Raw genomic sequence first — 27077 nt, 5'->3', positions numbered from 1 at the left:
TTTAAGACTATAGAGAAATGTACAGGTACAGATTAACAGATTATCTAGCTAGCCAGCCAGATACATAAATAAATACATACATATGTAGATTATCATTCTTTAAGCTGCTTACTACAGAGCAAGAGTTCATTTTAACCTCTAAATGGTACTCTAGATCCTGAATGGGACAGAAAATAAATTTTTTGTTTCAGAAACTGAAAAGGCAACATTTTGGTTAAACTCACAGAGTTCTGCTCAATCTCTTAATCTATGGACCCTCTCAATTTAACATCTGACAAAGGTAATAGCCAAAGGGCATCCAAAGGGCACTGACTGCTGGGTGCCAATCTGCAGCAATTGCTTTTGTTTCCAATTTTCCTAAAATCTGATTCACCAGATGCTACGGAGCTAGAGAGCTGCATTTGCGTATATTTTCAAACTTTCTCAAATACAAATTATATAAACAAATCACTTAAATTCTCGCATCCCTATTGTAAACACTTATCTACATATGAAATCATATTATAAAAATATTTATACTGTGCCTTTAGCTCCAGATGACTATCTAGCTGTAAAAGCTAATAAAATAAATAATGTTGTAAAAAAAGAAATAAATTGGTTAGCTAAGTAAATAAAGTCTTTATATATGTATACATATATGGCCTTCTAACAAGTATAAATATTTTGATAGGTTGACTATGGTCCCATTGTTTTATATTCTGTTGGATACAGAAATATATTAATTATATTTTTTTTAGTTAGCTTTGCAAACAGCAGTTAGAAAGTATTCTTATTTAATATATCAAGATGCAATGACTATAGTCTGCATCAATTCTGATGATAAATTGTGAATGTTTAATTATCCACTACTAAGTTGGCAGACATCATTGAAAATGAAGACAAAGATCAAAATTTGTTAGCTCTGTTTTAGTAATAAGCAAAATAGTTAGACTGAATTTATAGCTTTCATTTCAAAGTGACTCCCTGATCTAAACATTACAGTTTGTAGGAGATAAAATTAAGAAAATGAAATAATTTGGTGGAAAGATATACTTGGAGAGGTCACACTGTGATATACTACTAGTAAGTGTCCAGTTAAGGAATTAGAAAGGGTAGTCAAGACTGTATTGGCATTAGAGATGAATTCCTTAAATTACTATAGTACTGTTATCTAATGTTAATTATTGTTTTGCTGTGGGTGTGAAAAGTTTACTGAGAGGAATGATTGTTTTAAATTGTTTTCTATATTATTATTGGATCTTATAAACTTCTGCACAAATGAGAAATATGTGGTTATATAGTACTCATGAATGACAAGCACAATAAGTATGCATTCAATTTCTAAATAGGCCAAAGGTGAATCTATGGATTTCAGTTGTGCCAATTTTAAGAGCACAATTTATGAATTTGGCTTGTAATGTATAAACCTATATATGTGAGAATCAAGGATGAACATTCTTCTCCAATTGTATCCATTATTGGTATTAAAGCCGCAAAAGGGGACCATTTCATTAAAGGGACAGTCAACACCAGAAATTTTGTTGTTTAAAAAGAAAGATAATCCCTTTATTACCCATTCCCCAGTTTTGCACAACCAACACAGTTATATTAATATACTTTTTACCTCTGTAATTATCTTGTATCTAACCTTCTGCTGACTGCCCCCTTATTTCAGTTCTTTTGACAGACATGCAGTTTAGCCAATCAGTGCTCAGTCCTAGGTCAGTTTATGTGCATGAGCTCAATGTTATCTATATGAAACATGTGAACTAATGCCCTCTAGTGGTCAAAATGTATTCAGATTAGAGGCAGTCTTCAAGGTCTAAGAAATTAGCATATGAACCTCCTAGTTTTAGCTTTCAAATAAGAATAACAAGAGAACAAAGCAAAATTGGTGATAAAAGTAAATTGGGAAGTTGTTTAAAATTGCATACCCTATTTAAATCATGAAAGTTTTTTTTGGACTTGACTGTCCCTTTAATAATTGACTTAGGGCCAGATTAATAGTGGCACGCTCTTTAGCACTTTCGCTTTTTGAGTGCTAAAAGTAAGCTTTTTGAGTGCAAGTAAAACCCGAAGTGTGATAACCAAAAGACTTTGCGCTATTGTGACCATGTTAACCTATTCTCCCCATAGACTTCAATGGAGAGGGCAGAAGAAAAAACCTAAGACATCAATTGTGGGCTAACCCAACAGGAGTTATGAATATATTTTATATTCCAATGTTCTTCAAAAACATAAAAATGCTATATTTATTGTAAATATATAATATTATATATATCTGTATATACACCTATTCCTATATATATATTCCTATAGATTCAAGAACATTGGAATGGGAAATATGTACAGTAAATATAAGGTAAAACACAGAAAAACATGTACACACACACACATATATATGAGGGCTATTTCCTTTGCAACAAGATGATATAGCTCACGTGCTAGTTCAGTAAAAATACAAAATGTTTTGTTTAAAAAAAATAATTTCAAACTAGTCATTAAGGTGGCAGTTCATGTCAGTTCAGAAGCAAAACATTGGTCACCACTAACACCTCAATAAATTTAGACCTATAAGTGGACAGTTTGATGAAAGGTGCTATAATTTTGGTGAATTTGTTTGAGGCTCTAAATTAAGTACAAGCTAGTTCATCTTTTCGGTTACTCTAACTCAGTGTTTCTCAACCGCAGTCCTCAAGTACCCCAACAGGTCAGGTTTTAATTTTATCTGAACTAGAGCCACAAGTGAAATTATCAGCTGATGGGTGAGAGCAGGTTAGTAACCATGGTTACTGATCAGCTGATTACTTCACCTGTGATGTAGTTCAGCTATAATGAAAACCTGGACTGTTGGGTGTACTTGAGGACCGCGGTTGAGAAACACTGCTCTGACCCTAAGCTAACATTAGAAATGCCAGGAACTGAACAGTTCTAAAGGTCAGTAAGGTCTACTTTAGCTGCTCAACTGAAGTTAACTAATAGATTAGCAGTAATGGATAGTTATGAACCAAATGATGCATTGTAAAAGTCACAGTACAAAGTCAACTAACACCAGAACAATAAGGGAGTCAAATGTTTGTACTGGAAGCAAATGCTTAGTATAAATATGTCCTAAATAGTTAAGTAGCAAGGATAATGAGCCAGGTCAACAATAACTAAAAATGATCATTTGATGCACAGGGCAACTCATAAATATGAAAAAGGAAGATATACATCAACCTTCATAAGGAAGCAAAAATGTACACCAAACCTAGTACAACTATGCAGTAACTGTTTGTAGAAAGTGAAACAGGCAAATAATAATCTGATGAGTAACCAAATTTACTAACCTGCTCTCACTCGCCAAATGATCATTACACCCTTGATCTACGTAATCCAAATTGCTTTTATTATCAACTTTGGGAGAGTGCATGTGTCTGGACCACTATATGGCTGTAAAAACAACATTATAGATTCTTGTAAATACTGCTGCCATATGGTTCTCCAGACATGTGCACACTATTTATCTAGGTATTATCTTCAACAAAGATCACTAAATGAACAAAGTAAATTTGATTTATATTTTTTATTGTGTGCTAAATTTGAAGAACATTTTTGAGATTCATGTGCCTTTAATCCCCTGGATTTATGTAAAAGAAATTCATTTCAGAATTTATTTCAAAATATTCTACAATGGAAGTAATAAAAAACACACACAAACATGTTTTTACTAGTTTTCCACCCTGTTAGGTGTTATCCCCAGTGGGGGGGAGTGTCAGGTCAGGCCGAAGCCGCGGGCCCACTGTACCACCTGAAGCAGATGTAGATTATCTGATAAGGATCCCTTAGAATGACTCAGACCCCGCAGCAATACGATCTTAAGCCAATCATGTTTATTGAACAGTGCAAACCTATCTTATAGACTTCAGTAACAGCATACAGGGTTAAGGGGATGACACGTTAGGACCGCGTCATTTTGCACAGTTATACAGAGTTACACACAGTGTGATTCTGGAAATTCACTAGCTCATAAACAATAATATACAGTCATAATAAACCATGCATCTGCAGAGACACCAAGGTCGCTGGACCATCTTATTGATAGAACATTCTTCTGGGCGTGCGGCCAGGGACTTTCTACAAGGCTAACCGGCTAAGGAAAATACAATAACAAGCATATATTTCTCACTACAGAATGAACCATTATAATAAAGTCTAATCATTACAAAATGGATGCTAATCATCACAAGATGGCTGTGAGGAACAAGATAGCTCCAGTCAGGTTCACATTACCCCTAACACACTGAAATCTACATTTTTATATAATATGAAATGTGTGTAGCATGAGCTACTCAGACTAATGGGGCGATTGATCAAGCTGAGGCAGACAGGGGCGCATATACGTGCCCCTGTCCGCCGCAGCTCACCTCTGGCAGTCTGAATTCTCCTGGAGGAATTCAGCATTGCACACGAGCGCAATTTTGCGCTCGCATGCAATCCCGTCTCCTGCCCGCGCACAGCCAATCACACGCGGGCAGGAGCAGTCAATCTCCTCGGTCATAAAAGACTGGGAAGATTGAATTTCGACAAACAAGAGGTGGCGAAGAGGTTAGCAAAGCGGCGGTCTAATGACCGCTGCTTGTTAAATACAGTGTGCAGGTTTTTGTGTGAGAACCTGCAGCCGTAGGGGCTCAAAGGCTGGTGAAAGCCTTTGATAAATTGACCCCTAACATTGCAATGCATATCAGTAAAATATTCTTACTTTCAGAATTAATATGGAATTTTATGTAATATAAACAAAAACATATTTCTCATTAAGACCCTGATAATCGAAACATCCACAATGTGGTTATATATTCAAAAGGGATCCATTGCAGGTGAAATATTCAAAACTGCTGAGAGGAGTTTTACTATACATTCCAGCAGGTGACGCTGCTGGCAATATCTTCAAAACCACATTGAAGGTGTAATGTAATTCAGGGCTTCTTAAACTTTTTCCACTAGCAACCCCTTTTTGCTCAATACATTTTTTCATGACCACGGGTATATAAAATAGGTATACAAATCAAATATTTACTGATAATAAATCATACTCATACTCGCCCCTTCATGCTCATACTCCCTCCCTCCATGCTCCCCCTTCCATGCCCACTCCCCTGCCCCTTCCATACTCCCCCTTCATACTCTCCCTTCACACTCATACTACCCCCTTCAATACTCATACCCCCCCTTCCATGATCATACTCCCCCCTTTCAAGCTCACTGCCCCTTCCATGCTCACTCCCCTGCATCTTCCATACCCCCTTCATATTCATACCCTCTACCATACTAATACTCCCCATTTATACTCATACTCCCCCTTTGCATACTCTATTCCCTCTTCCATGCTCACTGCCCCTTCTATCCTCACTCCACTGCTCCTTCCATATTCACCCTTCATATTCATACCCCCCTTCCATGCTCATTCCCTTCCTTCCATACTCATACTTGCCCTTCACACTCCCCCTTTTCATGCTCATACTCCACCCTTACATGCTCAATGCCCCTTCCCTACTCCTCCTTCATATTCATACCCCCTTACATGCTCATACCTTCCCTTTCATACCCATACCCTCCCTTCCATACTCATACTCCCCCATTCCATGCTCACTGCCTCTTCTATACTGCCCCTTCATATTCATACCCCCTTCCATTCTCATACCCTCCCTCCCATGCTTATACCCCCATCCATCTTTCAGTGCTCAGACTAACCCCCTCCTTTCAGCTCCTTCTCTTCCCACCTCTTGTATGCCCATACCTGCTGATCAAGGACCTTCTCTGCAGGGCTCCCTCTTCTCTCCTGAGCAGCACATTGCGCTGGGAGGAAGTGACATATGATCACTTCCTCCCAGCGCTGCCGCGGAGGAGCGAAAAGAGAGTGCTGGGAGGAAGGAGTCAGCTGGACAGCACTTGGAGTATGTGCCCTGTGCAATGGCACAGGTCACACACCCCTAAGACCTGCCTTAAGATCCGGCCGCACTTTGTAATAGCTGCAGCAGAAGTGTGGCCGGTCTTAACATCATAATCGCGGGCATTTTGATAGCACATGCGCAATTGCACAAAATATGGAATCAGGAGTCCCACGACCCCCACATTAGGGTTATGCGACCACATATGGAAGAAGGGCTGATGTAAATGATACCTTTAGACAATTTACATGTGTCAACTGAAACTTAACCCCTTTTGCTACAATACAATAGTAAAACTAGGACATCAAAAATACTGTATACCTCTAGGAGCTGGGGGTATATTCATTGTGTATGTATATATATATATATATATATATATATATATATATACATACACACACAATGGTTTCTGTATATGTATTTTATTGCATAATGCTAGAATATGTATTGTATTTATTGTCATGTTTTAAAAAAAAATTGTGTTTTTTAATTTTGGCATGTTTTTTTTTTCTTTTTTTAGGAAGAAGAATTTGTGTTCGTGATAGTAATATTTAATAAAATACAGTAGCCATGACTTTATTTATTGCTGATAAAAAATGTTCACTGTTCTGAACGTGTTATACTTATAATATTGTGACCGCACTGTAACAAACGTGTTGTATATTAATAACATGTTTGTTACAGTGTGGTCGCAGAATAATAAGCATAACTGTGAGAAGTTTTAATATTGAGACCGCACTGTAACAAACATATTATTAATATACAACACGTTTGTTACAGTGTGGTCACAATATTATAAGTATGACATGTTTAGAACAGTGAGAACTTACAGTATATTGGTAATGAATAAAGAAAACTAGAAAGTTGTGGCTACATATTGATATCATAAACACAAAATCTTCTTTCTAAAAAAAGAAAAGAACATGCCAAAAACAAAATTGCAATGCATATTCTAGCATTATCCAATAAAATACATATAAATAAAAGATTGTTTATACATGTATAATATACCTACATCCCCACAGCTCCGGTAGGTTTAATAGGAAGGGTTGGGTTTTTTTTTGGTCTTAATAAACAATGGAGATTGCAGACATCATGAATATATAAGTGGGAGTTTGATTGGCGTTCCATGGGAGTAACCAGTATTTTAATGGGGAAACATTGTCGTGAGTTTGTAATATTCAAAGCACTGTCCTCCATCTTAGATTCACCTTTTCAGCCTTATCAGTCTCGCCAGCTTTTGAGATTTTCCAGTGTGTGAAAACTATATTATGTACAATACATATGTATTATTTGAAGAGTTCCTACACAGAAAACATTTTTATTTTTCAGTGAATGCACAGTCTACGTTGTGTAAGAACACTTCAAATACAGCCCCCCCCCCCCCACACACTGAGATCGCAGACGAGTGGCATCGTGGACAGATTTTTGCTAAAGTTGCAATCCCAATTATTTACTATGGGAGAAACATCGCCACTTGTCAGAACAGAGAGGGTCAGCCCACTTTTTCAGAATATTTCGCCAGACCCATGGATTGCGAGATTGACAATTCTAAAAGGGTAATTTCTCAATGTATTGATTATCAGGGCCTAAGAGACTTTGTTGTTACAGAGCCCTTTAAATGGGAAATATAGGAAGGTTTAGAGAAAAAAAGCAAAGAAAAATCATATAGCATAACTGCACTATTAGATAGGAATACTTGAAGGTTCTGTAAAATATTCAGACAGTCTTCATACAAATCTCATATCACGTTAACAAGATTTGTCTCTGTAACTAGAGGAAATATGGGAGTGTTTTCCAAAGACAAAGAAACTCTTGAGAACACTCATCTAATTTTTCTACTGGAGGGTCAGAGATGCCCCAGATTTTATAGATAATCCTTTATAGTCACAAGTGCATTAATTAGTGGTTCAGGCCTAACTCTTGAACCATTTGAGACTGATCAGCAATTTTTGTTACCATCATACAATTCTGAAAATTAATGCGTAATATTTTTAATTTACTTTTGCTCTAAATATTGTAAATACGTTTTAAAATGTTATAGTTGACCATTTCACTAAATACTATTAATGTTATTTGTATATATTCTTTAATATTCTTTTGCTGGAGAAATTAGATATCTGCTTTAAAGCTCAGAGAGTGTATGTCTATTTTGTCATCATTAATGATAGTTGAATGCATGGATTATTTGCAAGACAAATGGAATTTCTTGACAGCCACTCTGATATTCTAATGTTGTCAACATTTGAACTCTGAATGAAGCTTTGAATGTTCAAACGTAAAATCTGAATATTGTATTTTAATATTCATTCCAATAGATATACCTTAAAATGTATGAGAATAAACACTGAAGTCTGAGCATTCAATTAATCTAATATAATAGTCAATAAAAGGAAAGCTAACAGCTATTTTTAAAAAATAATCATGGTGCTACGGGCAACAGAAATGGAAATGGCCCTATTTATTATGTCCTGTCTTGTCAGATTGTCAAGAATTTATTTTATGACATAAGTATAAGGTAAAGGGACGGTAAACACTTTGCAAATTGCAATACAAAAATGCTTGAAGGGACACTGAACCAAAAGTTTTTCTTTCAAGATTTAGATAGAGCATGACATTTTAAGCAACTTTCTAATTTACTCCTATTAGCAATTTTCTTCATTCTCTTGCTATCTTTATTTAAAAAATAACCCATCTAAGCTATTTTTGGTTCAGACCCTGGACAGCACTTGTTTATTGGTCGGTTTAATTAATCCACCAATCAGCAAGAACAACAAGGTTGTTCACCAAAAATGGGCCGGCATCTAAACTTACATTCTTGCTTTTCAAATAAAGATACCAAGAGAATGAAGAAAATGTGATAATAGGAGTAAATTAGAAAGTTGCTTAAAATTGCATGCTCTATCTGAATCACAAAAGAAAAAATGTGGGTTCAGCGTCCCTTTAATAATGCATAATAAAACAACTTTGCAATATGCTTTGTTTATTTTTCCCCTTTTCTGTAATTTAACTCTAAAAACTGTGGATTTTCCAGTCCTTAAAACTGAAAGAGCACATGCCAGATTTCACAAGCCTAACCTTGCTACATATATCTCCCTAATTTCCAGTTTGTTATTTCATATTTTCTACTGAAGCAAAACAATGGAGATTTTGTTAACACAATGACAGTAGCAAGCACTGTCTTATCCAAACTCAAGTCTAGATTGGTTGCTTCAAAAAAGGAAACTTGTAGGTGGTACCTTTGACAAACAATTGAAGCAAACAAGGTGTTAATCTGTTATAACTACATCTAGAGTGTCATGATATGTTAATCTTTTGAAAGACTGCAGAAAATGTTGTGCTGTCCCTTTAAAGGGATAGTAAAGTCCAAATTAAACGTCCATGATTCAGATAGCACATGTCATTTTAATCAACTTTCAAATTTACTTTTATCATCAAAATTGCTTTGTTCTCTTGGTATTCTTAGTTGAAATCTAAGCCTAGGTAGGCTCATATGCTAGTTTTTAAGCCTTCGAAGGCCGGCCGCCTCTTATCTGAATGTATTTGCCAGTTTTTCACAGCTAGATTGCGTTATTTCATGTGTTTCATATAAATAACATTGTGCTCCTGCACGTGATGTTACAACAGTCAGCACTAATTGGCTAAAATGTAAGTCTGTCAAAAGATCTGAGATAAGGGGACAGTCTGCAGAAACTTAGATACAAGGTAATCACAGAGGTAAAAAGTATATTTCTATAATATTGTTGGTTATGCAAAACTGGGGAATGGTAAATGAAGGGATTATCCATATTTTTAAACAATAACATTTTTGGAGTTTACTATCCCTTTTAGTAAAAAAAAAAAAACTTTGGTAAAAGGGGAATGCTTAAGAGTTTGAAACTATAGAAAAAATATATCTAGGTACTTAGTGATACTAATAATAACATTGTTCCAAACATTGTTGCAAACAGTACTGCCTTATAATGTTCCCAGTCACATGCACTATCCCAAGCCAAAATGCACTTTAACAAAGGACACCATGACAACAAAGTACATTTGATAATTGAAGTAAATTACATTTTTTTAATTATAAACTCTTTCTTAATCATGAAAGTTTAATTTTGACTTTTATGTCTGTTTGTGAATGAATGATTGCAGCTAATATTTGCTATTTTTAATAATTGTGCCTTAATATTCGCCCATCCCTATTCATTTTACAGGATTTATTTTCACGAGAGTATGTGAATCAGCTCTTTCAAACAAGGAATATAACTATTATTTAACCATGTTTAAAAGATAAAAAAGTAAAAAATAAACAAAAATAAAACATACTATAAAGTAAGTCTTGTTTGGCAATATAAAATATGATAAAATATTCTTGAGCATGCAATTTAAAGACATTTTTAAATTAACCTATTAAATTTACTTTGTTCCCTTGGAATCCTTTATTAAAAAACATATGTACAATGCACTTCTAAAAGCTAGCTGGCGCTTGGTGGCTACACACATTTGTCTCTTGTCATTGGCTTATCAAATGTGTTTAGCAAGCTCCCAATAATGCATTGCTGCTCTGGAACTGACTTTAACTATGTGTTAAATTAATTTGCAAGGGTTAAACACATACGGCTAGATTACGAGTTTTGCATTATGTGTGAAAAAGCCTCATAACGCTGCTTTTTCACTACCGCTGCTATTACGAGTCTTGCAGGTATAGGTGTACCGCACACTTTTTTGGCCGTAACGCAACGTAACTACAGCACTTTTCAAAAAGTCCTTTTTCAATGGGACTTCCATAGCGCCAGTATTACGAGTTTTGCCTGGGAGGCCAAAAAGTGAGAGGTACACCCTATACCGTCAAGATTCGTACCGCCATCTAAAGTCAGTAGTTATGAGTTTTACGTTACAAATCTGTAGCATAAAACTCATAACTAAAGTGATACAAAGTACACTAACACCCATAAACTACCTACTAACCCCTAAACCGAGGCCTTCCCGCATCACAAACACTAAAATAAAATTATTAACCCCTAATCTGCCACTCCAGACATCGCCGCCACTATAATAAACATATTAACCCCTAAACCGCAGCACTCCCGCATCGCAAACACTAGTTAAATATTATTATTTATTAACCCATAATCTGCCACCCCCAACGTCACCGCCACAACTATACTAAAGTTATTAACCCCTAAACCTAACCCTAAGTCTAACTCTAACACCCCTAACTTTAATATAATTAAAATAAATCTAAATAAAAATTACTATAATTAACTAAATAATTCCTATTTAAAACTAAATACTTACCTGTAAAATAAACCCTAAGCTAGCTACAATATAACTAATAGTTACATTGTAGCTAGCTTAGGTTTTATTTTTATTTCACAGGCAAGTTTGTATTTATTTTAACTAGGTAGACTAGTTAGTAAATAGTTATTAACTATTTACTAGCTACCTAGTTAAAATAAATACAAATTTACCTGTAAAATAAAACCTAACCTGTCATACACTAAAACCTAACATTACACTACAATTAAATCAATTACATTAATTAAATACAATTAACTAAATTAAAAAATAAATAAATAATAAATTACACAAAATAAAAAATAAATTATCAAATATTTAAACTAATTACACCTAATCTAATAGCCCTATGAAAATACCCCCCCCCCCCCCCCAAATAAAAAAACCCTAGCCTAAACTAAACTACCAATAGCCCTTAAAAGGGCCTTTTGCGGGGCATTGCCCCATAGAAATCAGCTCTTTTACCTGTAATAAGAAATACAAACAACCCCCCAACAGTAAAACTCACCACCCACACAACCAAACCCCCCAAATAAAATCCTATCTAAAAAACCTAAGCTCCCCATTGCCCTGAAAAGGGCATTTGGATGGGCATTGCCCTTAAAAGGACATTTAGCTCTTTTCCATTGCCCAAACCCTAAGCTAAAAATAAAACCAACCCAATAAACCCTTAAAAAAAACCTAACACTAGCCCCCGAAGATCCACTTACAGTTTTTAAAGACTTGACATCCATCCTCATCAAGCAGGGAGAAGTCTTCATCCAAGCAGGCAGAAATCCTCAACAAAGCCGGGAGAAGTCTTCATCCAAGCGGCAAGAAGTGGTCCTCCAGGCGGGCAGAATTCTTCATCCAGACGGCATCTTCTATCTTCATCCTTCCTACGTGGAGCGGCTACATGATAATTCCTGATAGAATTCTATCAGCCAATCGGAATTCAAGGGATGCCATCATGGATGACGTCCCTTAAAGGAACCTTCATTCTTCAGTAGCCATCGACAAAAGAGGATACTCCGCACCGGATGTCTTGAAGATGGAGCCGCTCCGCGTTGGAAGGATGAAGATAGAAGATGCCGTCTGGATGAAGACTTCTCCCGGCTTCGTTAAGGACTTCTGCCCGCTTGGATGAAGACTTCTCCCGGCTTCGTTGAGGACTTCTGCCCGCTTGGATGAAGACTTCTCCCGGCTTCATTGAGGACTTCTGCCCTGCTTGATGAGGATGGATGTCCGGTCTTCAAAAACTGTAAGTGGATCTTCAGGGGTTAGTGTTAGGTTTTTTTGAGGGTTTATTGGGTGGGTTTTATTTTTAGCTTAGGGTTTGGGCAATGGAAAAGAGCTAAATGCCCTTTTAAGGGCAATGCCCATCCAAATACCCTTTTCAGGGCATTGGAGAGCTTAGGTTGTTTAGATAGGATTTTATTTGGGGGGTTTGGTTGTGTGGATGGTGGGTTTTACTGTTGGGGGGTTGTTTGTATTTTTTTTTACAGGTAAAAGAGCTGATTTCTTTGGGGCAATGCCCAACAAAAGGTCCTTTAAAGGGATATTGGCAGTTAAGTTTAGGCTAGGGTTTTTTTTATTTTGGGGGGTCTTTTTTATTTTGATAGGGCTATTAGATTAGGTGTAATTAGTTTAAATATTTTTATTTTGTGTAATATAGTGTTTATTTTTTTTTTGTAATTTAGTTAATTGTATTTTATTAATGTAATTGATTTAATTGTAGTGTAATGTTAGGTGTTAGTGTAAGACAGGTTAGGTTTATATTACAGGTAAATTTGTATTTATTTTAACTAGGTAGCTATTAAATATTTAATAACTATTGTATTATTGTATTATTTTACCTAGTTAAAATAAAAACAAACTTAGCTGTGAAATAAAAATAAAACTAACTATTAGTTATATTTTATCTAGCTTAGGGTTTATTTTATAGGTAAGTATTTAGTTTTAAATAGCAATTATTTAGGTATTAATTGTCATTTTTATTTAGATTTATTTTAATTATGTTAAAGTTAGTGGGTGTTAGAGTTAAGTTAGAGTTAGGGTTAGACTTAGAGTTAGGTTTAGGGGTTAATAACTTTAGTATAGTGGCGACGACGTTTGTGGGCGGCAGATTAGGGGTTATTAAGTGTAGGTAGGTAGCGACGACATTGGGAGCGGCAGATTAGGGGTTAATAAGTGTAATGTAGGTAGTGACGAGATTGGGGGCAGCAGATTAGGGGTTAATAAGTGTAATGTAGGTGTCGGTGATGTTGGGGGCAGCAAATTAGGGGTGTTTAGACTCAGGGTTTATGTTAGGGTGTTAGGTGTAAACATAAATTTTCTTTCCCCATAGGAATCAATGGGGTTGCATTACGCTGCTTTACGCTCCTTTCTTGCAGATCTTAGGCTTTTTTTAGCCGGCTCTTCCCATTGATGTCTATGGGGAAATTGTGCATGAGCACGTAAAACCAGCTCAAAGCAGCGCTGGTATTTGTGTGCGGTATGGAGCTCAACGCTGCCATATTGCCGGGTTTTTGCAAACCTGTAATAGCAGCGTTATTAAAGGTGAGCGGTGGAAATAACTTGCAAATTATTACCGAGCCGCTCATAACGCAAAACTCGTAATATGGCCGATAGTTATATGCAAACAATAGTGCAATAATAAAATATCCTAACATATTAGAGTATTTTCTTTTCGCCCTTTTCCTTCCCATTAAACAGACAAAACATGGTCTAAAGAAAGCTAAATAAAAAATAAAAATGGAAAACTATACTTACTAAGCAATACACACAGGAAAACTAGTTCTATTCAGAGCATTTGGCTCAATTCATTCCTTGTTTATCCTCTCTACAAGACCATGGTCACCAATCATCAGAATGTGCAGTGAACTTCAACGGCTCAATTTAGAAAGAATTTATGTCTAGAACAATCTTGAGTAATTCATGTGCAAGGACAGCAGAATAAAAGTACTGTGCTTCTACATATGACACATTACTACAGTAAAGATGTAGGAGTATATTTTAAAAGTATATATAAATATATCTAGCATATCTGTTATAAAAAGAAACAACGAGAGAAAATTATCCCTGCAACTTGAATTCTACAATGTATTCAATACTTCTGATTCCCACCCTATATTTAATATGAAATATGATTATTTTGACTGTGTTGCTTAACAAATTATTTAAGATATTTTTCACTGCAAATTTACATCAATGTATCACACCAAAATGTCAGTTATTTGTATTGCTTGCATTTTGTATACAATGAAAGAGAAAAGACATTCAGTGCTTTCATTATTGAATAAAAAAATTTCAGGTATATACTTAAAGAGTTATATAATTGTTTGATGGTGGGAGCTACATTAAAGTGAATGTAAAGTTTAATAAATAAGTACCCCATATCTAAAAATACTCTTAGAAACAGGGGCACTTTCATTCATTAAACTTTACAAAGATGCTTATTTTTTTTAAAATACTTACCTGTCTTTATGGAAAACAGACCGGCGATCCTCCTCCTGAAGCTCCTGCTTTCTTTAGCATATCGATGACGATCTGGCATCCTACAATCATTGTGTGCCCCCTTTGGCATCCAGCTCTAAGGCACGCAACGATTGGAGAAAGCCGGATCATCATCAATATGCTAATGAAAGCAGGAGCTGCGGCGGAGGATTGGCGGTATGTTTACCATAACGCAAAGGTATTTTAAAAAATAAGCATGTTTTTAAAGTTTAATGAATGAAAGTGCCCCTGTTTTTAAGATTTGTTTTAGATACCGGCATACATTCTTTTGGAACATTACAATACAAATATTATTATTATTATTATTATTATTATTATTAATAATAATAATAATACAATGACATGAAATTTTATTTAAATAAGGTCCCAAATAATTCACAATGGAAAAAAGCAAAAAAGAAAACAAGATTAAAATACGAGCTAAAGAACATATTAAAATTGGCTCTCTTACCTCAGTAATGAAGGATTTGGCAGTAGTTGGACTCATAACTAAAATAGCCCTTCTCAGTGTGTCCCTATAGCGATTCAGCTCTTCTATTCGCATTGAGGCAAAGAGTCCTGTGATCATCCTATTAATGTTGTTTTCTACCTTCTGCAGAGCTACATCCATTCCCTGCTGAGATACTTTATCCAAAAACTCTTGAATTCCACGGATATCTAGGAACATCAAAAGTCCATCAAAATGCTAATCAGTTAACAGAAATACATCCATAAAATGCCTAGCTTGGTTTGGAACTCAGCATTATGAAATAGAAGGTTAAGCTGCACATATGTTTAACTGCATTGGAAAGCCTTTATTGAAAGTGGACACAGATTGCGTTTGTTACTGTTTGGAGCTATTATCTATTGATATCTATAATTTACATTCTAAAATATAAAATAGCCTTTTAGGTTCTAATTTTTGTAATCACAATTGATTAAACACAACAATTATTGTATTTATTTTCAAAATAATCATTATATAAAATTAACCGTTTTATGCCATATTATTCACTTTCCAATAAATGTTAAAATGTTAAACTGAAAAAGTAATGATAGTGTTTACTAATGTCAAAACAGATGTCACATTACAATCCAGAAATGTCAAACAAAATATAAAAAACCTATTTTATCAAGATAAATGAAAAACATGATATATTTTATTTGTATGTGAAAAACGATTTTCAAGAAAATTGTATCTGATTAACAGAAAATAGAAATGAGCAAAAAGCTTTGTATAAAAACATATACTTATCCTACAGAAATATTGAAAATATAAATGTAGAAAAATAAACATTTTTTTTATCATATATATATATATATATATATATATATATATACATACACACACAGTGAACATACACACACACATATATATATACAGGGAGTGCAGAATTATTAGGCAAGTTGTATTTTTGAGGATTAATTTTATTATTGAACAACAACCATGTTCTCAATGAACCCAAAAAACTCATTAATATCAAAGCTGAATAGTTTTGTAAGTAGTTTTTAGTTTGTTTTTAGTTATAGCTATTTTAGGGGGATATCTGTGTGTGCAGGTGACTATTACTGTGCATAATTATTAGGCAACTTAACAAAAAACAAATATATACCCATTTCAATTATTTATTTTTACCAGTGAAACCAATATAACATCTCAACATTCACAAATATAAATTTCTGACATTCAAAAACAAAACAAAAACAAATCAGTGACCAATATAGCCACCTTTCTTTGCAAGGACACTCAAAAGCCTGCCATCCATGGATTCTGTCAGTGTTTTGATCTGTTCACCATCAACATTGCGTGCAGCAGCAACCACAGCCTCCCAGACACTGTTCAGAGAGGTGTACTGTTTTCCCTCCTTGTAAATCTCACATCTGATGATGGACCACAGGTTCTCAATGGGGTTCAGATCAGGTGAACAAGGAGGCCATGTCATTAGATTTTCTTCTTTTATACCCTTTCTTGCCAGCCACTCTGTGGAGTACTTGGACGCGTGTGATGGAGCATTGTCCTGCATGAAAATCATGTTTTTCTTGAAGGATGCAGACTTCTTCCTGTACCACTGCTTGAAGAAGGTGTCTTCCAGAAACTGGCAGTAGGACTGGGAGTTGAGCTTGACTCCATCCTCAACCCGAAAAGGCCCCACAAGCTCATCTTTGATGATACCCAGCCCAAACCAGTACTCCACCTCCACCCTTGCTGGCGTCTGAGTCGGACTGGAGCTCTCTGCCCTTTACCAATCCAGCCACAGGCCCATCCATCTGGCCCATCAAGTCTCACTCTCATTTCATCAGTCCATAAAACCTTAGAAAAATCAGTCTTGAGATATTTCTTGGCCCAGTCTTGACGTTTCAGCTTGTGTGTCTTGTTCAGTGGTGGTCGTCTTTCAGCCTTTCTTACCTTGGCCATGTCTCTGAGTATTGCACACCTTGTGCTTTTGGGCACTCCAGTGATGTTGCAGCTCTGAAATATGGCCAAACTGGTGGCAAGTGGCATCTTGGCAGCTGCACGCTTGACTTTTCTCAGTTAATGGGCAGTTATTTTGTGCCTTGGTTTTTCCACACGCTTCTTGCAACCCTGTTGACTATTTTGAATGAAACGCTTGATTGTTCGATGATCACGCTTCAGAAGCTTTGCAATTTTAAGAGTGCTGCATCCCTCTGCAAGATATCTCACTATTTTTGACTTTTCTGAGCCTGTCAAGTCCTTCTTTTGACCCATTTTGCCAAAGGAAAGGAAGTTGCCTAATAATTATGCACACCTGATATAGGGTGTTGATGTCATTAGACCACACCCCTTCTCATTACAGAGATGCACATCACCTAATATGCTTAATTGGTAGTAGGCTTTCGAGCCTATACAGCTTGGAGTAAGACAACATGCATAAAGAGGATGATGTGGTCAAAATACTCATTTGCCTAATAATTCTGCACTCCCTGTATATATATATATATATATATATATATATATATATATATAGGTGTGTGTGTGTGTGTGTGCATTGGAGTCCTTTGCTGTCAAGTAGATGAAGTAGTTAAAGCATATTTATGCAATATTCATATTTAATAAAGGTTTTAACTATGTATTTACTGTAAATTTTTCACATTCCAATATTGCATATATATATTACCATCAGATATATGTGGAAATATATATTCATAAACAAATAGAACAGATTCTGTTTTTATGAGGGAATACGTTAACGCGTGCACAATATTCTAACTTCAACTTTTTTTACTAGAATATCCCTTTAAGGAAAGATATAAATGAGCACTTGACCATATTAGCAGTCACTGTGGTTCATACTGTAGTTAGTGTGTTATGTTCCACAGAATGTACTGCACCCTCTATGGGAACTGCCAAATAGTTACCATAATGTCAGTGTTTGTAATGATAGGTTAATTTGGTAAAAGTATATAATGTGCAGGAATAATTGAAAGCCGTGTGGTTGATACATTTTGCTTGCAATGTTATTAATTATGTCACTGATTATTTCATCATTTGTGTATGACAGGGCTCGACAAACCAAGGAGTCTGGGAGCCACTGGCTTCTACAATTTTACCCCTCGCTCACAACTTTTGGGGTTATTCTCCTATATACTACTGTCTGGCATCTAAATATTCTTACTGGGTCCTAAATTTTAATCAGATTTGTCTTCCTCTGGTGTATGATGTCATTAACAAAATTAGAGGGACACAAATATTAAATTATCAAGTTCTTGTTTTTCTTCCGTTTGAGTCAAAACACAAACATTTTTGCATTAGAAACACAACACGTAAAACAAGAGAGATAGGAAAATGGTAGCTTTTTCCCCATATTTTCTACATATCACAACTATGTTAATGTTAATATACATACAATAATAGTGTCCTATTTCATTATTGTCTAGAAAAATAGATTATATGAAACAAAGCGTTATTCAATCTTCCGATGAAACAAACATCAGGGAAATTATATTACCAAAATGGACTTGCATAATATCTGAGCAGCACATATACAATGATCAGCAACAACATTAAAACCACTGAAAGGTGAAATGATTAATATTGAATATATTGTCACAATGGCACCTGTTAAGGGTGGGATATATCAGGCAGCAAGTGAACAGTCAGTTCTTGAAATTCATGTGTTGGAAGCAGGAAAAATGGGCATATGAAAAGATCCGAGTGACTTTGACAAGGGCCAAATAGTGATGTCTAGGCGCCTGGGTCAGAGCATCCAAAAGTGGTGCAAGGAAGGACAACCAGTGAACTGGTTTCAGGGTCATGGGTACCCAAGGCCCATTGATGCACGTGGGGTGTGAAGGCTAGCCCGTCTGGTTTATCACACATAAGAGCTACTGTAGTTGAAACTGCTGAAAAAAATAAATGCTGGCCATGATAGAAAGGTGTCAGAAAACACAGTGCTTCACAGTTCGCTGTGTATGGGACTGCGTAGCCGCAGACCAGTAACAGTACCCATGATGACCCCTGTCTACTGCCGAAAGTGCCTTTAATAGGGATGTGAGCATCAGAACTGGACTCTGGAGCAATGGAAGGAGGTTGTCTGGTTTGATGAATCACATTTTCTTTCAGATCAGTTGGTTGGCCGTGTGCATGTGCCTGGTTTACCTGGGGAAGAGATGGCAGCAATATGCACTATAAAAAGAAGGCAAGGCTGGCAGATACAGTGTTATGCTCTGGGCAATCTGCTAGGAAACCTTGGGCATTCAAGTGGATGTTACTTTGACAGGTACCCCCTACCTAGGGATTGTTACAGACCACATACATCCCTTCTTGGCAATGGTTTTCCCTGATGGCAGTGGCCTCTTTTCAGCAGGATAAAGCACCCTGCAGCACTGCAATAAATTGTTCAGGAATAGTTTGAGGAACGTGACAAAGGGTTCAAGGTGTTGCCTTAGCATCCAAATTCCCCAGATCTCAATCCTATTGAGCATCTGTGGGATGTGCAGGAACAACAAATCCGATCCAAGGAGACCCCAACTCGCAATTTGCACGACTTAAAGGATCTGCTGCTAATGGCTAGGTGCCAGGTACCACAGAACACGTTCAAAGGTCTTGTGGAGTAAATGCCTTGACTTAAGTGATATTAGGGGAACCTGCATGATATTAGACAGATGGTTTTAATATTATGGCTGATCAGTGTATATATATATATATATATATATATATATATATAGTGTATATATATATATATATATATATATACACACACATATATAAATATATATATATATATATAGTGTATATATATATATATACACACATATATATATATATATATATATATATATATATATATATAAAAGCAAGTCTTCTCAAAGGAGGCACTCAGAGTTCTTAATCAGTATACAAAAATGCAATCTTTATTATATAGCACAGATGTCCAGTTTTTATATAAGGTCAACCCTTTGGTCCTATTTTGGACATTTTTAAAGACCAACAACTATACAAAAAATAAAGAACACAAAGTAAAAAAGGATATCCAAATAACTATCATATATATACACCTTTATCCAACACCATTACAACTGAAAGTAAGAATCACTTTCCTACATTTTTTAATTCAACTTGTGCATATTCCGACACTAACAAAACATCACTGAACCATATTCCAATATTAAAGGGACAGTCTAGTCAAAATTAAACTTTCATTATTTAGATAGGGCCTGTAATTTTAGTCAACTTTCCAATTTACTTTTATCATCAAATTTGCTTTTTTCTCTTGGTATTCTTAGTTTAAACTAAACCTAGGTAGGCTCATATGCTAATTGCTAAGCCCTTGAGGGCTGCCCCTAATCAAATGCTTTTTAAATTGTTTTTCACAACAAAAGACTTAGTAGTTCATGTGGGCCATATAGATAACACTGTGTTCAGGCACAGAAAGTTAGCACAAGACAATGCTAAATGGAAGACAATAGATAATAAACAGTCACAGTCATGTGATCAGGGGGCTGGAAGAAGGTTCTTAGATACAAGGTAATCACAGAGGTAAAAAGTATATTAATATAACTGTGTTGTTTATGCAAAACTGGGGAATGGGTAATAAAGGGATTATCTATCTTTTAAAACAATACGGCCTAGATTTGGAGTTTGGCGGTAGCCGTGAAAACCAGCGTTAGAGGCTCCTAACGCTGGTTTTAGGCTACCACCGGTATTTGGAGTCAGTCAAAAAAGGGTCTAACGCTCACTTTTCAGCCGCGACTTTTCCATACCGCAGATCCCCTTACGTCAATTGCGTATCCTATCTTTTCAATGGGATCTTTCTAACTTCAGTATTTAGAGTCGTGGCTGAAGTGAGCGTTAGAATTCTAACGACAAAACTCCAGCCGCAGAAAAAAGTCAGTAGTTAAGAGCTTTCTGGGCTAACGCCGGTTTATAAAGCTCTTAACTACTGTGCTCTAAAGTACACTAACTAAAAAACTGGGGAATGGGTAATAAAGGGATTATCTATCTTTTAAAACAATATGGCCTAGATTTGGAGTTTGGCGGTAGCCGTGAAAACCAGCGTTAGAGGCTCCTAACGCTGGTTTTAGGCTACCACCGGTATTTGGAGTCAGTCAAAAAAGGGTCTAACGCTCACTTTTCTGCCGCGACTTTTCCATACCGCAGATCCCCTTACGTCAATTGCGTATCCTATCTTTTCAATGGGATCTTTCTAACTTCGGTATTTAGAGTCGTGGCTGAAGTGAGCGTTAGAATTCTAACGACAAAACTCCAGCCGCAGAAAAAAGTCAGTAGTTAAGAGCTTTCTGGGCTAACGCCGGTTTATAAAGCTCTTAACTACTGTGCTCTAAAGTACACTAACACCCATAAACTACCTATGTACCCCTAAACCGAGGTCCCCCCCCACATCGCCGCCACTCTATTAAATTTTTTTATCCCCTAATCTGCCGACCGCCAGCTACATTATACTTATGTACCCCTAATCTGCTGCCCCTAACACCGCCGACCCCTATATTATATTTATTAACCCCTAATCTGCCCCCCACAACGTCGCCTCCCCCTGCCTACACTTATTAACCCCTAATCTGCCGTCCGCACGCCGCCGCCAGCTACATTATAGCTATGTACCCCTAATCTGCTGCCCCTAACACCGCCGACCCCTATATTATATTTATTAACCCCTAATCTGCCCCCCACAACGTCGCCTCCACCTGCCTACACTTATTAACCCCTAATCTGCCGACCGGACCGCACCGCTATTATTATAAAGTTATTAACCCCTAATCCGCCTCACTAACCCTATAATAAATAGTATTAACCCCTAATATGCCCTCCCTAACATCGCCGACACCTAACTTCAAACATTAACCCCTAATCTGCCGACTGGAGCTCACCGCTATTCTAATAAATTTATTAACCCCTAAAGCTAAGTCTAACCCTAACACTAACACCCCCCTAAATTAAATATAATTTACATCTAATGAAATTAATTAACTCTTATTAAATAAATTATTCCTATTTAAAGCTAAATACTTACCTGTAAAATAAACCCTAATATAGCTACAATATAAATTATATTTATATTATAGCTATTTTAGGATTTATATTTATTTTACAGGTAACTTTGTATTTATTTTAACCTGGTACAATAGCTAAAATAGTTAAAATAATTACAAAATTACCTGTAAAATAAATCCTAACCTAAGTTACAATTAAACCTAACACTACACTATCAATAAATTAATTAAATAAAATACCTACAATTACCTACAATTAAACCTAACACTAAACTATCAATACATTAATTAAATACAATATCTACAAATAAATACAATGAAATAAACTAACTAAAGTACAAAAAATAAAAAAGAACTAAGTTACAAAAAATAAAAAAATATTTTCAAACATCAGAAAAATATTACAACAATTTTAAACTAATTACACCTACTCTAAGCCCCCTAATAAAATAACAAAGACCCCCAAAATAAAAAAAATGCCCTACCCTATTCTAAATTACTAAAGTTCAAAGCTCTTTTACCTTACCAGCCCTGAACAGGGCCCTGTGCGGGGCATGCCCCAAAGAATTCAGCTCTTTTGCCTGTAAAAAAAAACATACAATACCCCCCCCCAACATTACAACCCACCACCCACATACCCCTAATCTAACCCAAACCCCCCTTAAATAAACCTAACACTAAGCCCCTGAAGATCTTCCTACCTTATCTTCACCATACCAGGTTCACCGATCGATCCAGAAGAGCTCCTCCGATGTCCTGATCCAAGCCCAAGCGGGGGGCTGAAGAGGTCCATGATCCGGCTGAAGTCATCATCCAAGCGGGAGCTGAAGAGGTCCATGATCCGGCTGAAGTCTTCATCCAAGCGGGAGCTGAAGAGGTCCATGATCCGGCTGAAGTCTTCTATCAACGGCATCTTCAATCTTCTTTCTTTGGGAGCCATCATCTTCCATCCGACGCGGAACATCCTCTTCTCCCGACGCCTACTCGCCGAATGACGGTTCCTTTAAATGACGTCATCCAAGATGGCGTCCCTCGAATTCCGATTGGCTGATAGGATTCTATCAGCCAATTGGAATTAAGGTAGGAATATTCTGATTGGCTGATGGAATCAGCCAATCAGAATCAAGTTCAATCCGATTGGCTGATCCAAACATTTCCCAGTAAAAGTGGGACTTCTGGTAAGCCTACCCATATATATATATACATATATATGTATATATATATATATATATATATATATATATATATATACACACACACATATATATATATATATATATATATATATATATATATATATATATATATATATATATATATATATAAATATATATATATACACACACACACATATACATACATATACACACACACATTATCTGGCTTACTAGAGACAGATGTAATTGAGCTTGTCTTCTGAACTAATAAATCAATACACAACATGTTGCAGGGTTATATAAACATGTAAGTATAACAGAAATATTACACCCTCTATGGATAAATGGAACAAGAAACATTTTCTGAGCTATTTTATAGCAAACTCAAACAAAAAGAATAATGGATATTTACTGCAATGTAGTTTTATTTTTCATTTAATATTGTCTTATGGATTACATTAGTAGTTTAATGTACAAACAGCAAGAACATGTTTTAAAAATAATTTTACAAAATAAGAATTAGCGTCAGCGCCTGGTCACAGTGTCATTGCATTTGTAAGACTTGTTTCTTTGGTGCCCACAACAAATTTATGTGGGTTAAAGGGATACTAAACCCATTTTTTTTTTCCTTTCATGATTCAGATAGAGCGTGCAATTTTAAGCAACTTTCTAGTTTACTCCTATTATCAATTTTTCTTTGTTCTCTTGCTATCTTTATTTGAAAAAGAAGGCATCTAAGCTAAGGAGCCAGCCAATTTTTGGTTCAGACCATGGACAGCACTTGTTTATTGGTAGGTGCATTTAGCCACCAATCATTAAGCACAACCCAGGTTGTGAACCAAAAATGGTCCTGCTTCTAAACTTACATTATTGCTTTTCGAATAAAGATAGCAAGAGAATGAAGAAAAATCGATAATAGGAGTAAATTAGAAAGTTGCGTAAAATTGTATGCTGTATCTGAATTATGAAAGCAAAAAATTGGGTTCAGTGTCCCTTTAACGGGACATGAATCCCATTTTTTTTCATCCATGATTTAGAAAGAGCATACAATTATAAACAACTTTCTAATTTACTTCTATTATCTAATTTGCTTCATTCTCTTGATATTTTTTGCTGAAATGCATATATAGATATGTTTAATAGCTGCTGATTGGTAGCTGCACATCCTCCTGTGATCGGCTCACCATGTGCACTGCTATTTCTTCATTAAAGGATATCTAAAGAATAAAACAAATTAGATAAAAGAAGTACATTGGAATGTTGTTTAAAATTGTATTATCTACCTTAATCATGAAAGAAAGTTTTTGGGTATTGTGTCCCTTTAAGTGCTATATAGTTCCCAAAGACATTATCATTCTAAATATGACCCAGTGAATAGTCAGTTTGATAAGTGATAGAGACAAGCTGTATGTATTGTTTACTGAATAACAAACCCAGGTATCTTGCTTAGATCTTGCACCTTTTATTATATACCAATAAAAATGGCTTAAGAGCTTCAATTAAGAATAGATTTAAATATTTTTAATATGCTAAATGTCTCAGGACATGGTTTTCCGATTTTCTCAAAAGTAAATTTTGTTAATAAACAGGTAAAGACATTAAGAGTAACCAAACAACAGGAGAAACAATGTTTACAAGGTACCATATCAGGGACAACTGTGGTTTCTGTTTGAGCTATTATATACTTTAGCAAGGAAAAGAAGGATTCAGCACGTCTTTCGGTCTGCTTAATATTCTGGCATAAAGCTTTTATTTGGTACCATATAAATGCTGTAATGCAAATAAAATTGTTGATGTAATAAGTGCAAATTAACTGTATGTTTATCATAGCACATTGAAGCAGAGGAACGTTCTGAAGATGGAGTGATGCCAAATGAGTAATAAACAGCTTTAAGACAGTCTGGAGACATAGATGAGGATATTATAGTGATCAGGCAAATGGAATCAGCCTCAGGGTAATAATAAACATTTAAAATCGATTAAGGAGAATGTGATTATTTATATTGTATGCCAAAGATGCAATGGAATTATCCTCTTCACCCTACACATTTATAGTCTATGCTGGAAGCGGAAGTTGACATGCCACAGAGTTGTTTAAAAGTTCCGCTTGATCTTCATATGCACTTTATTCTGTAATAACCCTGTTTATGTTTACCTAAATTTCAACTGGATGTCATTTTTAAAACTCATTCTATTTTTGTAAATAAAATAAACTGTAATTATGGCCACTTTGGTGTTTTCCTCTGTTAGTTAAACACTCCTATACAAAAACAAACTGGTATTAAGGAACATCAGACTTCGCTGCGAACTCTGTAGCACCAAAATAGTTAAAAAGTGTTAGATCAGTTTATTTTGTTTGTCAGGTTTCATTTTGGGTTAAGATACAGGCCCATATTTATCAATCTCCGTATGGAGCTTGAAGGGCCGTGTTTCTGGTGAGTCTTCAGGAGGACAGGAATCGCCGGAAATCAACCTGATCGAGTACGATCGGGTTGATTGATACCTCCCTGTGGGCAGCCGGTTGGCCGCGAATCAGGGGGCGGCGTTGCACCAGCAGCTCTTGTGAGCTGCTGGTGCAATGTTAAATGCGGAGAGCGTATTGCTCTCCGCATTTAGCGAGGTCTTGCAGACCTGATCCGCATTGTCGGATCAGGTCCGCAAGACCTTTGATAAATAGAGGCCACAGAGTATGGGGCCGATTCATCAAACTCCATATGGAGCTGGATGCATCTGTTTCCACGCGAGCCTTCAGGCTCGCCAGAAACAGGAGTTAAAAAAGCAGCAGTCTCAGAGGCAGCGGACAGCAATCCGCCTGATCGTATACGATTGGTTTGATTGGCAGCCCCTGCTAGCTGCCGATTGGCCACGAATGTGCAGGGGGCAGCATTGCACAAGCAGTTAACCAGAACTGCTTGTGCAATGATAAATGCCGACAGCGTATGCTGTCGGCATTTATCGATATGCAGCAGACATGATCTGCTACATCGGATCATGTCCGCTCGCACTTTCATAAATCGGCCTCTATGTCTTAGTACCCTATTTAAAAATGTTACCTAATGTGAGGAAAACAGGAAGTTTGTTCACTTTAAAGAACACTAAGCATATTTTATTAATTGTATTATTTGAAATTTGGTATATTTGTGACCATTAAATTATAAATACATTATCATGATTTCTATTCTCAAACTTTAAATGGGGAAGAAGCTCGGCTCGCTGGCCTTTACTGTTCTGATTTTGTAATAAATTACTTTTTGTTTAGATTGTGAAGTTACTGTAATATACTGGGTAATAGGGGACCTTTACTTCATATTATTTATCTTAAAATGGGGTTCCTGGTTAATGTTCACTTTGAGTATCTTCTATGTTGAATATAACATTACCATGATTTACTTGTTGTATCTGTTATTTTATCTCTGTGTTTCATTGCTACTTTAATATCTGTGCAAGTGTGTGATTATTTTCCTGCCAAATTTTTGTTTATAGTTAAATTTGAATCCTTAATTATTTGTGTTTGATGCATTAGTCTCCATTTGTGAAGCTGCGCAGGCATCTTTGGAGTCCTTGCAGACAGTACAGAGTCTGCTACTGCAAGTTTAAAAGGACAGTGTACTGAAAAAAAAAAATGTATCCTCTTCAATGTGTTCCCAAGAAACTATTTTACCTGCTAGAGTATAATAAATTGATTACAAATCAAATATTTAGCTATTTAACAAGCTCCGTGTGCAGCTTGATGGCCCCTGTTTCTGGCGAGTCTTCAGACTCGTCAGAAACAGCAGTTATGAAGCAG

The 27077-nt window shown here is 36.0% G+C and overlaps 1 protein-coding gene across 1 annotated transcript in view; it reads right to left on the bottom strand.

Moving 5' to 3' along the window:
* Positions 1-27077, bottom strand: part of GRID2 (glutamate ionotropic receptor delta type subunit 2) — a 2072895-nt gene that overhangs the window by 1247372 nt on the left and 798446 nt on the right. Inside the window, exon 5 of the mRNA XM_053700169.1 lies at positions 15136-15341. Within this exon, the coding sequence (XP_053556144.1) occupies positions 15136-15341 (206 nt within the window). The remainder of the gene's footprint in view (positions 1-15135; positions 15342-27077) is intronic.

Source organism: Bombina bombina, chromosome 2, assembly GCF_027579735.1.
Source record: "Bombina bombina isolate aBomBom1 chromosome 2, aBomBom1.pri, whole genome shotgun sequence".
NCBI classification, from domain to species: Eukaryota; Metazoa; Chordata; class Amphibia; order Anura; family Bombinatoridae; genus Bombina; species Bombina bombina.
This window is presented reverse-complemented; position numbering and strand designations above follow the sequence as displayed.